This window comes from Morone saxatilis, unplaced genomic scaffold (assembly GCF_004916995.1).
Source record: "Morone saxatilis isolate NCDOM2014 unplaced genomic scaffold, NCSU_SB_2.0 Contig5, whole genome shotgun sequence".
Classification (NCBI taxonomy): domain Eukaryota; kingdom Metazoa; phylum Chordata; class Actinopteri; family Moronidae; genus Morone; species Morone saxatilis.
This window is the reverse complement of record NW_023340095.1, coordinates 14298574-14313123: the sequence shown is the minus strand read 5'-3', so window position 1 is coordinate 14313123 and position 14550 is coordinate 14298574. Positions and strand designations below refer to the sequence as shown.

Sequence of the window (14550 nt, the reverse complement as noted above, 5' to 3'; positions counted from 1 at the left end):
CGAGTGTATCTGCAGGGGGAGGGGTTTGGAGGGCAGAGGTGGGTGATGAAACAAAAAGAGGATTGGGGAACAAAGGAGAGTTAGAGAGGGTCGCAAATGTGGGGACCCGCTTGTAAGAGTGGTAGGGATGTGAATAACGAAAGCTTAGGTAGTTAAAGGATGTATGGACGCATTTTTTTCTGGAACCTCCTTCCTGTTCCTCTTCCTAACCAACCTTAACCTTCATCTACAGCATCCATCCTTCAAACCATAGAATAGCACTGTACAGCCAAACATACATTAACGTGCACAATAGTGCATATGCCTTTCATGTACACAATGCAACTGTACAACAAATGCAACCATTCATCTTTATAGCCTGTAAGGTTATTTTAGACCATACTCCAATTCAGGTTGTACCATTTGTGATTATATTTACCTTTAATACAATATCCATGGTAAAGCATTACATTTGAAAATGCTGTTTACATGTTTAATATCTTTCACATCTTCAATTTAGGTTTATTTTTTGTTTTCTAAAAGTCAGCCTTAAACACTGAAATACCAATGCATGGATAGACGAATGGAAAAAGCACCTTTCCTTATCCTGCAAATATCTCTGTGATTATAAGTTAAATTACTTTTGTAATTTCTTTGACCTTTAACTGTCAATATGTGTAACTGATTGTGCAGTGAAACTGTATCTGTAATATTAATATGGCAGCCCAGGAAGTACCATTGGCTTTGGTGGCATTTGTGACCATCCATCAAAGTTTTTCAGATTTAATTTTCAGCTGGAAAGAATCTTGCTTTGATTTGGATGGGGACGAAAGGACGAAACAGAGAAAATTGATTTTTAAATGTATCTAAATTAGCATATATGGCCTCAGACATAAGGATGGTTTAATGGACCACATCACTCAGACTTTGATCAATTTGAAAAATCTAACTATGTGTCAAAAGTTTCACTCAGCATTGGCATTTGAAGATCATTGTGTTCAAGTCTGCAGTCCTAATTGAATTGTTAAAAAACAGAGTGTAAAGAATAGAATGCCATCAGGATTCACAAAAAAAAACGACATGACAATAACATGCATGAGAATAAACTGACAATATATAACTGCTTCTTAAAAAAGCCCTGCCTTTTTTCAAAAATAAACTGTCAGTGCTCAAAAGTGCTGCCTTAATGTAGAAATCAACGAGACGAGAGCTCAACTGTAGGGTCAAAGTAATTTCTGTATTCAGGAGCAGTTCTTCAAATATTGACTGCCTGATAACCCATGATGCTCCTGGCTGCCTCAAATTCCAAGTACCAGTGTACAGTATGAACGAGGGAGAGTATTGATTTGGTCTGAATGAACTCAGTGTGGTTACGTACAGTTAAGAATACCACCCACCTAAGCCGCTCCTACCCCGACCCAAGCTCAACCAATTCAATGCGAGCTCATAAGGAGAGAAAATGAAAGATAGTGAGAGAAAGACACTCCAGACCAACTGAGAGGAATGAGGAGATGGGGGACAAGAAAAGACAGGATTTACCCCTCCTCCCTCCTTCCTCCCCCCTCCTCCTCCTTCTCCTCCTCCTAAGAGCATGTGATACCATATCTGATATAGACAAGCTTGTAACCACTGGGAATGATTTCCTTAAAGCCTATACCGTTGCCCCTGTGTTAGCTGTCTGTGTGTCAGTGTGTTTTTACGTGTACAAGAACCACACAACGTCTAGACTTGTTCGCACACATTGAATGATACGTTTAACTTTGGGTTATTTCCCAATGTGATATGGCCTTAAACATCTTTAGTGTTTGGTTAAACCTGCCATAAGTCAGGGTCAGTGGAAGTACACAGTTGACTGACGAGGGCCTAAAGGGATGTGTTGGAACATGTGCGGCTGTGTTTCATCATCTTTGGTCTGGTCAAGGGTGGGTGGGTGTCCACTGAAATACGGTGAAAGAAGAAGGCATAATAAACCACTGGAGTGAGCTCCCCTTTGAGGCCCTCGGTTGTAGCCGAGGACAGGTAAATTAACAACCCATACTAAAAGCACACACGCCGTGTATCACTCCTCTATCACCCAGTTTGGTCGCTATTAGTTTGGCTTGTTTTCAAAACATGTCTCTATGGGTTTGTTTTCTGGTAATTGGGAGTTGTGTGCGCATATTTTGTCCCTATTTTAAACTGAAGGCATGTTGTTTAGCTTTGTATTGTGTGGCAGAGCTGTCTGGGAAATCTGAGTAATTTTATGAGCTAGTTTCCTTGTTCTGGTGCCAATCCAGGTCTTGTGACAGCCATGTTACTGACACCATACAGATAACCTGATCTTACCCGCACCACCCACATGAACACAATCTATTTGGCATTAATTCAGAACATGAACTATGATTAGTAAAGGTACTTTGGTTCTGTGATATAATATATAACAGCACAATTAATCAGTGACAGTGAAGTGTCTGATTGAACTTTGTCTTTATAGGCGACTGGTCTTTTTTAAGTCCTCGGATTGGTTTGTTTTCTAAGGGACCAGTATGACTTGTCTGATTAGCTTATAAGGTGTGACCAACAGACAAGAAAGTGGTTCTTCAGTTTGGAAAACACGGATGACCTCAAGAAGTGTGTTCAGACATATTTTGGGGCACTTCCTCGTTCCTGCAGAGGCCATAATGCCTAGTTGTGTGCTCACCTCTCAGTCTGTGAGCATGACTTATAGTAGGCAGCCTCAGTAATGTGTAATCCTTCAGTGGTCATGCTTATGATGCAACACGGAGGCAAAGAGGGTTAGTGGGTTCTTATTTTGCTGGGGCCAGAGTTGTAGTCAGAAAAACTGTGTCAACAATATCTTAAAATATGGATAAGTGCCTGTTTGCTATTATTATCAGTTTATGAAGGTCTACCACACTCATTTTCTCTGAATAATAAAGCACACAAAAAATCAAAGGAGAAAACATTATTTTCTTTGGTTCACATCCTCTTTTTGTGTATTGTTCTGCTTTGTGCTTTATTTCCCTTTAGCTCCCTCTTGGTTTCCTCCTGGCTACGTCTGCCATATGACCATCTGCAAGCATTATGAAGCCTAGCCCATAAGTTGTGTTTATACCCAAATCTGAGGAACAAACAAGTCACATGCTCAGACAGTATCTTCGGCTTATGCAACAACCCAGAGCCTTGTGAAATTGTTTCCTTCTGTAAATAAGTTCTGGTGAAAGACCAGAGGAAGAGAGCAGCAGTTTATCTTCAGACATTCTTGTTTAAAAAGGCAAATAACATGCTGCCCGTGAGGTCAAATCTACAGGAAGTGGTATTAAATTAACCTTACAGTTGTTAGTAAGCTGTCTAACATGCTATATTGTCAGCAGCACTCAACTGGATGTGTAAATACTAAATGTAAACTATTTGTGCAGAATCTGTAATTCCACCCAGCAAAAAATCTACAGCCTTATATTCATAATGTTATTTGGTTATATTACCACCCTTTTAGGAACATTACTGTTATGAAGTTTAATAAAGAAAGAATAACTTCTCTAAGCACCGCGGTACCTTAACATACCTTTATCTTCCTGATTTTATAAATGCTGTAAAATATGATACGGGTGTTTGGGATTTCACTTCACTTCATTTAGAGATCTAAACTGTAACATGACATGACTTCCTATTTGTTGAGTTTGAATGTCACAAATGAATTCACACCTCCAATGTAATTGGATGGGTAATGATCCTATGTATCAGGTGAGGATACATGTCTTCTGCTGGTGTGTGGTAGCGTCAGGGAAAAGAGAGACGTGCATGTATTATTCATGTGGCTTCTCCCCCTTGACATTAGTGCCAGTGCTTTTGTCAGTGAGCAGATACTGAGGGACAGGGTGTGGCGGGTGCAGCAGCCACGCTTCACAGCAGGGACGCTCTTCCTTGCTCCGATGCTGCTCACATTCTCACTGCGGGGCAGCATGGCTACGGCTCGCAACCCTCTGAACTGACCTACCGTTTTCTGTTCCAGGACATGAACCTGATTGACATACTGTGGAAGCAGGACATTGATCTCGGTGCGAGGCGCGAGGTGTTCGACTACAACCACCGTCAGAAAGAACATGAGCTGCAGAGGCAGCTGGAGCTGGAAGAAGAGAAGAGGCTGCATCTGCTCCGGGAGCAGGAGAAGGCCCTGCTGGCGCAGCTACAGCTCGACGAGGAAACGGGAGAGTACATACCCCGCCCGTTGCCCAGTGCCCCACTGCAGTCGGCTGTCACACCTCTTGAAGTTACACAGGTACATGAACATGGCTGTCATCACTCATGTCAGAGGTGGACCACTCCCACCTCATTTGATAGGCTGTGGCTATGTTGTAGCTAGGTAACCACCTCATTCTGTGTAATTACAAAAACACAGGTGGGTCTGCAGCTTTGCATCGGCGTATTCTGCTCTAGAAACCTCTCTGCAGAAACCTACGCTCTATTAATATAAAATCATGTGCTGTTTTTAAAAGATAGTGTGCCACAAAGAAAGCTAGGTGGTATATTTAAAAGTATGTATTTTAACCTTTCTTGCAGAATGTCAGCTTCACAGAGGAGAATGGGGATGCTATGTCATTTGATGAATGTTTGCAGCTACTGGCAGAGACATTTCCTGTAGAGGAAACTGAGGTAAGAACATTACATTCTTACCACACGTGTGTCATCATAACCTGCAGCCTCTGACGTGTCATATTCTTGTGTTTTTCTGACAGGACACCTCCGTTTGCCTGGACACAACCACTGTATCACCACCCATGATGTCACCGGAGCAGCCAGCTCTGCCGCCGGCCACCCTCTCCCCAGGTCCACTGCCGACACCACCGCCACCACAGAGGATGTCCCCAGATTTGGAGCAGGCCTGGATGGAGCTTTTGTCCCTCCCTGAGCTGCAGGTATAATACATGGATTCTACCGCCTCAATGGCACGGTGGTTTGCGTTGGTATTCGTTGGAACAAACACCCAAAGAATGCATCAACGGCAGGAGCCCGGCATTAGAGGACAAATACTTTTTTGTTTGCTGTATGAGAATGGGGTCTCATGTGTGAGACAGGTGCGCCCAGCTCATTCCACTGTGATTAGGTTTCATTGTTGAGGCTTTGTAGGGAATTAGGGAGGTGGGTGTTCAAGATGTTATGCAGTTTGCAGGACAAGAAGACATCTTGTTAGGAGAGGGCTTGGTCTTAAAAATGAACAACATGTGGGCGCAGTAGTTTTTCAGTTGCTGCCTTATCAGTTTTGTTTTAAGGCAGCTCGTATTTGCATTAGCTGATGGGTGGAGCGGTGTGCCATTTGTTACCTTGACCTCTTACTAGAGTGGACTGGACTACAATCCTAACCATACAGCTTACCATCGAGCAGCAGTGCATTAGTTGCTCTGGCAAGCCGCTGATAAGACTAAGTCATTTTGTTTCAGCTCTGCTTTGTGAAGATAACGTTATCGGCAAAGTTCTTGGCCAGAGCAAGCTGGGAGATTGGTATTGGTGATTTCTGAGGTATTTTACCAACTGGATATCTAGTTAGGAAATTACAGAAGGCTACCTTGTGCTACACCAACCTCTACCAGCATTGAAATACCAGTCAGTCAGTTGGACTAACTGCATGGGCAAATGCCCCAACTGAGGGAATTCAACAGATTAAGCATGCATCTTCTTATGTTTGAAATAGAATGCTGCAAACTCATTTTGCCATACTTATCCCAGATTTGAATGTTTAGGTTTTGTAGGAGGAAAATGTCGCTTTGAAATTGTGCCACGTGGATTCCATGTTAAAGAGATTATTGGAAAACTTAATCACAACGTACCACAGATCATGTTTCGAAGGCTACTGTAGGTGGAGGACATACTGTGCATGCTTCCACAACAACACATACAATACAAGTTGTCATTGTAAACCCCTTGCATGTCAGACAAAACAGAGCAGAGTTAGGATCCTGTTATGTGTTGGTTGTATATATTTTAATGTTTCTTTGTCTTTTTCTTCTAGCAATGCCTGAGCATGCAAATGGAGGACACACTGGAGACCACAACATATCCTCTTCCAAACAGCCCAGAAGTGCAGAATCCAAACTACAGCTTTTACCCCATGACCAATCTCACAGAAGGGGAAACAAACAATGTAAATGTTTGTCCTGCAGAGTTTATGAATACATTTGATGGCTCTGTTCCCAGTATGGCCCCACCAGACAATCTTAGCCAGATGAAGGCGAAAGCTCCACAGTTAAATACTGACTTCACTGCAGAAAGTTTCTGTGACATATTTTACCCCAATGCCATTCTGGAAGAGAGCGGTGGTCAACAAGGCCTTGAAGGAAATGAAAGTGACACCATGTCGGATATTCCAACTAAGCCTCCCCTCACACCATTGGACCTGTACAGCCTCTCACCTGGAGATGCGTTTGACCGAGGCAAACAAAGTCTGACGGCAGAATTACCAGACTCAGATTCAGGAATCTCTTCAAACACAAGTCCGAATGCTAGTTCACCTGGGAAGTCCGTATATGGAGATGGGTCCTTTCTTTACAGCGATTCAGATATGGAGGAGATGGACCAAAACCCTGGAAGTGCAGAATCTGACTACTCGGAGATGTTCTCAATAAATTTCCAACCTGATGATCTTCAGGGAGCACTTTCTTTAACTTCGCTTACAGGCCAGCTACAACAGCAGCAGGAAAAGAAACCCATACAACATAAGAAGGATCCAGCAGAGGAGAGTGGCCACAACAATGCTCCCTTCACCAAAGACAAGCAGAAGAAACGCTCCGACGTGCGTCTCTCCAGAGACGAGCAGAGGGCTAAGGCCCTCAAAATCCCTTTCACTGTAGCCATGATTACCAATCTGCCTGTTGACGACTTCAACGAGCTGATGTCAAAGCACCAACTGAATGAGGCCCAGCTGGCCCTGGTCCGAGACATACGCCGCCGCGGCAAGAACAAGGTAGCTGCCCAGAACTGCCGCAAACGCAAGATGGAGAACATAATGGGTCTGGAGGGCGAGCTGGACTCACTGAAGGAGGAAAAGGAGCGTCTGCTGAGTGAGAAGAGCCAGAACACAGCAAACCTGAAGGAAATGAAGCAGCAACTCAACAGCTTGTACCTGGAGGTCTTCAGCATGTTGAGAGATGAGAAGGGGAATTCCTACTCCCCATCTGATTACTCCCTCCAGCAGTCAACCAACGGCAGCATCTTCCTCGTCCCTCGCGTTAAAAAGACTTTCATCAAGAGCGAAGACCACGTGTCTCCTGTGTAATACGGTACTGCATTATCATAGTAATACTATGCAATAACTTTGTAGTCGCTCAGCTTTAAAGCATTAGTAGCTCAGCAGAACTATTGTATAGTTTATGCTCACTTCTCTTGAATGTTGTAATATTTTTGATATTTTACTTCTTTTGTACTCTGATACCCTTCACAGATTCTTTAACCAACATTGTAAATATAAACATTACTTGCTTTTGAGATTGATAAAAACGTTACTGTATGTATATATATATATTGTAAATATATTTCTGTATGCTAATGGTTGTTTCAATCATTGTTACTCATATTTTATAACTGTCCCTTTATGATTTGCTGCCCAGGTTCTTTTATAAAATCTTCTGTGCTTTTCAATAAACTATTCATATAGCTATACGTCTCCTACTTTCTGAAAACAGAACATTGTGTGGTGTTTTATGACCACAGCCTGCAACAGATTGATGCCAGATGGATATATAGTCTAAGGAATGATTACGTAACTTACCACATGTTCAAGTCAGTTCTTGACTTGGAAGGCTCAACCAAAGGGCTTACAAAGCAGCCAAACGAGTACTGACTATTGTACTGAAACAAAAGTTATTAGCTTAAACCCCTTTTACAATCTGCTTGCCTTTTTTTTTTTTTTAATTTTACAGCAAGCTTGTTTGTACAGTAACCTAAATCTTTTAAAGCTGTGAAACTCATGTCGTAAAAGGAATCACACCCACTGCATTCATTACGTTACACAACAAAGAGTACAATTGTTGAGCTACAGTAGTGTATGCTCATTTAACCATGCATGACAACTTCACAATGGTCCACTGGACGAGCATATTCAAAGGTAAAGCCCTACGCAATCAGTTATGTGCGCCACATGCACTTTCACACACAAACACTACCTTTGATCACCAAGCCCATTTTCTGCTCTCATGGCAAACTTCCGAGGGTGTGTGGCAAACTAAACTGGCGAGTAGGGTAACACTCAAGGACGTCTGTGAATCAAGACATTGAGAAAAGTTGCATTGTACAATAAAGACAAACATTTGTGGCTTGACATATTGCTTTTATGCTCTTTTCTGAAATAAAACACTCAAGTCATGGAAAACATTTTTATTTAAGGACAAGTCACACTTTTACATCTAAAAATCTTACTATTTAAGCCAACACAGTTCATTGACACTGGCGTGCTTTGCCAAGCACAGCTTTATTCTGTGTCATGGAGTTGGTCATTCTGCATTCCTCTGTAGAAACACTATCCTTCAGCTGAGAGACATATTAGCGGGCAGACCTGACCCGCATGGAATCCTAAAAATGCATGTGTAATTCTTTCAAACAGTTAAAATGCATAAAACCTAAATGTGTTGTAGGTTTTCATGTGGGTCATTGACATGTTTGAAAATCCCACATCATTACATTTAAAAATACATTTGATATGTATGAATCTCTAAATTATTCAAAATGTAATTTTTCAAAATTAAGATCTGTAAATGAAAGCAGATGTTTAAACTTCCCATGTTATATATAGTAAGTGATTTAACTGCTACATCATCAAGTGCAGTAATTACAAGCTTTAAGCGCAGAAGCTGAATCTCTGTAGTTCCCATTTTTTGGGAAACCTTACAAAATTCCCACCAGACATCTTAACTTATTTTGAACTCACAAGGTAGACAAAATGTCAACCCTTTATGAAAAAGCTTTTGGCCTTTGAAGTAATATGAACCGTTTACACTTCCTGTAAAGCATGCCAATTACTAGCATTTAAGACTATACTCGGTATACAGTTTGTTTTATCACTGTATGTTAGTTTCAACTTGTGACCACAGTTCCTCTGTTGACACATTTCGCCCATGATTTGCATGTTCATGTGACTCCATGTCAAATAGAGTATTTTTAGTGAGATACCCCTGTGATTTACCTCCTTGCTTCAAAACTGGCTCAACAAAGGGCTGATTTTATCCCTTTAAATAAATTAAATACTTTAACTATTACTATTTCTATTTACACTACCGTGACCTGCTTTGGCAATCAAGTTCCTTGAGAGTTAGCAGTCCTTTTCTATTATGTTTATACTGTTCTGTTTATTTAGACTGGTGAGGTTAAGGATCCTCTGATTTCCATGCATTTCTATATACTTAAACCCTGCATGATGTAAGTGATAGCTTGGTATATAGATTAGTATATACACACCAGCACCATCTAATACAACTGTTCTACTTTTATGATGTACAATATTAAGTTTTTTGACACTGTCATAGAGGAGTTAATTATATATTTCAGCACTGAGGTCATAGTTAAAGGTGGTGGACTGCTTCTAATATTCTGACCACTTACAAATAGGGAGGACACAAAAAACACCTCTCAGTATAGTATGATCCACTTCTGACAATGTCAACAGAAACTGAAGATTATAAACTTCATAAAAAGGTAGAATTTATGACAGAACTGGTGTAATGAATTGTAATAGATATATATTAAATACTGTTTATTCTTAGGAACAGTGTGGTGAGTTATTGCCCCCATTTTCATCACTATGAACTTTATCAGACTCCATCTGACTGATAGTAAAAGGTAATAGATGTAAACAACATATTTTGCTGTTCGAGCAGTGTGGTGAAGGTCACAGGCTGATTCGGTTTACCTTAAAAGAACCCTTGCACCTTGTATAATCACCATGTGCAGTTAGATTACAATATGAGCAGCCTTTGATAATATTTTGAAAAAGTCTTACCCATCCAGAACCTTCCATGTTATCAGGTCTTTACAGATTTTCAGCAAGAAGAGAATGCCTCTTTCCACATCTGCAAATCAAGCAAAGTGGTTACTCTTACCTGCTCCATCTTCTTAAGTCAGATTTTGTGAAATACTCACTCCCTTTTCTTGTTAAATGTCTGAAATCTAGAATTTGTGGATAAAACTGCAGTATCTCTGACTCAACAGGATCTCCAATGTGTCCAGGAACTAGTCTTTCTTCGCTAGCACCAGCTGCTGGAGGGTTTAGCTAGCCTTGAAAGAGAGATAGATGCTCACTACCAGGAACGACACTGCAAGCTTCCTCCATGGGCGTTGTGCTCGATGCTGCCTTCTCCCTTCTCTCTCAAAATGCTGACTGGTCCACTGTGCTGGGGCTGAAGACGTCCTGTCTGACAGTCATCTGCAATCTTCCACACTAGCGATGCTGAGGGCCCAACTGCAGGTGCTTGTGGCTGTTATAATCCTACACACTCAACACTGGCATAGGTGGTGTATGGGCCCTTGCCCTAGGACTACCCAAAACTCCCTTATCATCGACTCTGGTACAAGTAAATACAGTATATATACACTATTTTCACCCCCAGATATCTTAAATAATTCTCCAAAAAAAAGGAGGGAAAAAAGTTCTGGACAGGCTGATTTTCTAAACTTCACAGTCACAATAAGCAGGCAACAGATAAATCAATAACTCATTCAATCTTTTTCTGAACCAATGACGCACTGAACTTCATGTTACTTTACTACACAATTTTATTCGGTCTTTTTCTACTAATCAAAATATTCGAACAATCTAGAATCCGGTTCCTGGGAACAAGAAGAGTGAGGGATTCCCTTAATTCTAATCCAGACTGCTTATATTTGTTGACACTGGTACTACGAAGGATTTACATACTGTGCTTCACATACAAAATAAAATTACACTTGACACTTGAGCAATCATAATAACTTCAGAAAGAAAAAAATTGAGTGATTTCTAGCTCAGCTGTGGGCCTGATATAACTATGCTATTTGACAAAAACCAAGTTAAAAGACAAAAGATTAATTGGCCAGCAGAAAACTAACTCATATAAAAAAAAAGGAAAATAAAGATATTATAACTCACTTCAGATAAAAAAAGAACAATTTACTCTTTACCCCTGATACCATAGGCACAATACACACACTTCAGACGCACAAAAGGAAAAATTGCTGAGTAGGGAAACATCTATCACAATTAGGGAAGGGTATCGTCTGCACTCATGTCTTGTGTATACAGTCCTTCTTCCATAAACTTCTCCGATTTAGCTGCAGTACTGTCTGACTTGTGTGTTCCTCTAATGCTTTCAGATGACTGCCTCAAAGTAACCTGCAGCTTTCCTGACAATTCCTTTGCTCACCTCCTCGCCTCTCCTGCTAAGAACTGAAGCCTGTTGAATGGATACAGGATAGAACAAATAGTTATTCTGCACTTTCATGGGCTCACTCTGTACTGTGCTACGAGGGTGGTGCGAAACTGAATGCAACTTACCAAAACATGAAATAATTAATATCGCCGTGAGCCATAGCCACCTCCGCCGCCGCCACCAGAGCCATAGCCACCTGCAGTTAGGGATCGGCCAGCGCAAAATATATTAAATACTCTTCAGGAGAAATTATGATTGTTTGTCAGTGAATATGGAGTGGATTGGAAAACTCACCGCCGTAGGGTCCACCCGAGTTTCTGCCACCAAAGTTGTTTCCCTTCATGGGCCCGTAGTTGGACTGCTGTCCACCATAATTTCCAAAGTCGTTGTAATTTCCACCCCCTCCATATCCTGAAGAAGTAAGTGTCAATTGTAAGCTAAATTTAGATTTTAGCTGTCTAGTACTGCAACTTTTCTATGGATTACATCTAGCAATTAAATTTAACAGTCAAACCTCTGGAGTCAATAACCTTACCTCCGTCATTACCTCCGTAACCTCCGTCACAGCTGCCCCCAAATCCACCACCCTGGTTACCATATCCCGGACCCCCACCTCCATAGCCCCCCCGGCCTCCTCCATAACCCGGTCCTCCACCATAATTTCCTCCTGGACCTATAATAGAGAAAAACCAAATTGCAACATAACCTTATTATTAACATAAGTGTCCAAAGACACAACACAATTGTTGTGTCATAGAAGTACACTACATAGTAGCAATCCATTAAACTTATCTTAAAATATCTAAGGTTTACATTTCACACTTCATTCAAATTTTAACTACATTTTACAACAACTCACCATTATCAAAATCGTCACTATAACCACCTCGTCCTCCGCCATAGCCACCTGAAAAACAAGGGTAATACATTATGCATTAGAACTGTGAACAATTTGTTTATTCCTGTAGCTTTATAACAGAGGGGACCATGTCCACACTAATGACGGTTTGTCTGAAAACCAATCTCTCTCTGCTCTGGCCTGTTGTCCACACTATGGCAGCACTTTCAAAATGCACTGCAAAGAAGATGAATTTGAAAAATTACAGTCTTGCCTACAAGGTTCGATGGGACAACAGAACACCTTGAGGATACTGACATGTGACTAATAACGTCTCACAAGCATGACAACATATTTCTGCATTGCATCATCTCTGACTTTCTTATCACCCAACCTTATCGCTGAGACATTCATTTGTCTCGTCTGAGAAATACATGAGAATATAATTATAAACCCAGGAGTTGCAGCTGCTAGGCTTCGTTATCAACTAACAAGATTAACCTTAATCAACACAGTTTTATACTCCCATTATCTGACAACAGATTGCCTGAATAGTAAGTTTAGAAGAGCTCAAACACAGAGTAAGTGCTCTCAGAGAGTTGGAGGCAACAGAGCAGACACAAAGCTGAGTAGCCGGTTTTACCAAATGCTCTTGGCAATTCTCCATTTAGTTGTGATGCAAAACTTCTTCTGACACGTAAATATCACACAAATGGATGCCTTTGGGTTCAGGGATTGTGTTAACAGGATATATATATAACCTATGCTGGATGTGTGTTGTATACAGTTCCACACCTGACATTTAATAAATAAACCTTGGAAAGAAAGGAGACCACTAAACGTCACTATCAAATGCACCTGCGTTAGAGTGGTTAACGCCAGAGGAACTTTCAACCGGTATGCAAATACTACTCACCTCGGCCAAAGTTGCCACCACCTCCATAATTACCACCTCTCCCCATGAAATTTCCCGATCCTCCGCTCCTGCCTAATGTGAAAGAAAAAGTGTCATTTTAGAGATGTATGTAATGTTAGTGATCTGTCACCTACGTATAAACAATATTGGTCACTGAATTAATAACTTTATTCTCCGTTTTATCATGAGCTTACCCCTGTTGGTGGACATAGCACTCATTTCCTGTTTTGACAGCGCTTTCCTGACCTCACAATTGTGGAAGTTGATTGTGTGGAATTTCTGGGCTGCAAGTAAAACAAGAACAACACACTTTCATACCCGCGCTTGATATTTACTTACAGCCTGGATAACTCTCGAGTCTCAAACGACCACATACCAACAATTTTGTCAACAGTGTCATGGTCATCAAAGGACACAAAGCAGAATCCTCTCTTTTTCCCAGTGGAGCGTTCCTCCATGATGTCGATGCATTCAATTTTTCCATACTTCTCAAAATACTCGCGGATATGGTACTCCTCGGTGTCCTCCTTGATACCGCCAACAAAGATCTTCTTCACTGTCAGATGGGCACCAGGTTTATTGGAGTCCTGAAACATAGCGTGGCACAATAAGCACAGACCAAACAATAACACCGCTGTAGACTCTGTCTGCTGGTCTGGGATTTGTTTACCTCTCTGGACACAGCCCTCTTGGGTTCAACAACTCGGCCATCTACTTTATGAGGCCTTGCTTTCATAGCTTCATCGACTTCGGTTACACAGGAGTACGTTACAAATCCGAACCCCCTTGATCGCTTGCTGTTGGGGTCCCTCATCACCTAGAAACAACGAAACGATATCAATGGCAGAGAGAGCGGTTTAACTGGCCGTGTTTACAAGTTAATGTTCATTATTATTACATGAAGCCATCTTGCCACAGGTTACAATAAAAATACGTACCACACAGTCCGTGAGAGTTCCCCATTGTTCAAAATGAGCCCGTAAACTCTCCTCCGTAGTTTCAAAGCTCAGACCTCCAATAAACAGCTTTCTGAGCTGTTCTGGTTCTTTAGCTTCATGGTCCTGTAAAAGGCATAAAAACAAAAATAAATACCATCGCAGCCGTGGATAAACTTATCTAAACTGTTAATTGTGGAAACATACAGCATGGTTGATTAAGGCTTTATAAAAAAAAAACAAAACATAAAAGGTAAATAATAAGAAAGTACAGGATATAAGTCGTGTGTGTTATGCTATAACTGGAGAGCAAAGGTGGCTAAAGCTTAAAAGTAAGATCTAACGTTTGACAATAAAAACTAAAATGCATTTAAACTAGTTTATTGGGATGTATTAATTAGTATATGTGCCATGTAAACTTCAGCATACTGACACTGTTTATTACCTCTGTTGTGTCAACAAGGCTGTCAAATAAACCCAATGCACACACACAAACAGTATCTTCGTTCAATC

General features: G+C 41.1%; 2 protein-coding genes across 3 annotated transcripts in view; one reads left to right on the top strand and one right to left on the bottom strand.

The window, feature by feature from the left end:
• nfe2l2a (nuclear factor, erythroid 2-like 2a) overlaps positions 1-7609 on the top strand; it is an 8412-nt gene extending 803 nt beyond the window's left edge. Inside the window, exons 2-5 of the mRNA XM_035676083.1 lie at positions 3971-4237; positions 4519-4611; positions 4695-4874; positions 5966-7609. Coding sequence (XP_035531976.1) covers positions 3971-4237; positions 4519-4611; positions 4695-4874; positions 5966-7228 — 1803 coding nt within the window. The 3' untranslated portion in view covers positions 7229-7609. The remainder of the gene's footprint in view (positions 1-3970; positions 4238-4518; positions 4612-4694; positions 4875-5965) is intronic.
• A 687-nt stretch (positions 7610-8296) lies between these two features.
• Positions 8297-14550, bottom strand: part of hnrnpa3 (heterogeneous nuclear ribonucleoprotein A3) — a 6974-nt gene continuing 720 nt past the window's right edge. Inside the window, exons 2-11 of one of the 2 annotated variants that reach the window (XM_035676085.1) lie at positions 14041-14163; positions 13773-13919; positions 13479-13689; positions 13297-13386; positions 13103-13174; positions 12208-12255; positions 11884-12021; positions 11643-11759; positions 11474-11544; positions 8297-10013 (exon numbers count right to left, since the gene is read on the bottom strand). In XM_035676085.1, coding sequence (XP_035531978.1) covers positions 11489-11544; positions 11643-11759; positions 11884-12021; positions 12208-12255; positions 13103-13174; positions 13297-13386; positions 13479-13689; positions 13773-13919; positions 14041-14163 — 1002 coding nt within the window. In that variant the 3' untranslated portion in view covers positions 8297-10013; positions 11474-11488. Of the gene's footprint in view, positions 10014-10698; positions 11373-11473; positions 11545-11642; positions 11760-11883; positions 12022-12207; positions 12256-13102; positions 13175-13296; positions 13387-13478; positions 13690-13772; positions 13920-14040; positions 14164-14550 lie in introns of those variants that run through there. The other variant, XM_035676084.1, reaches the window with a different exon arrangement.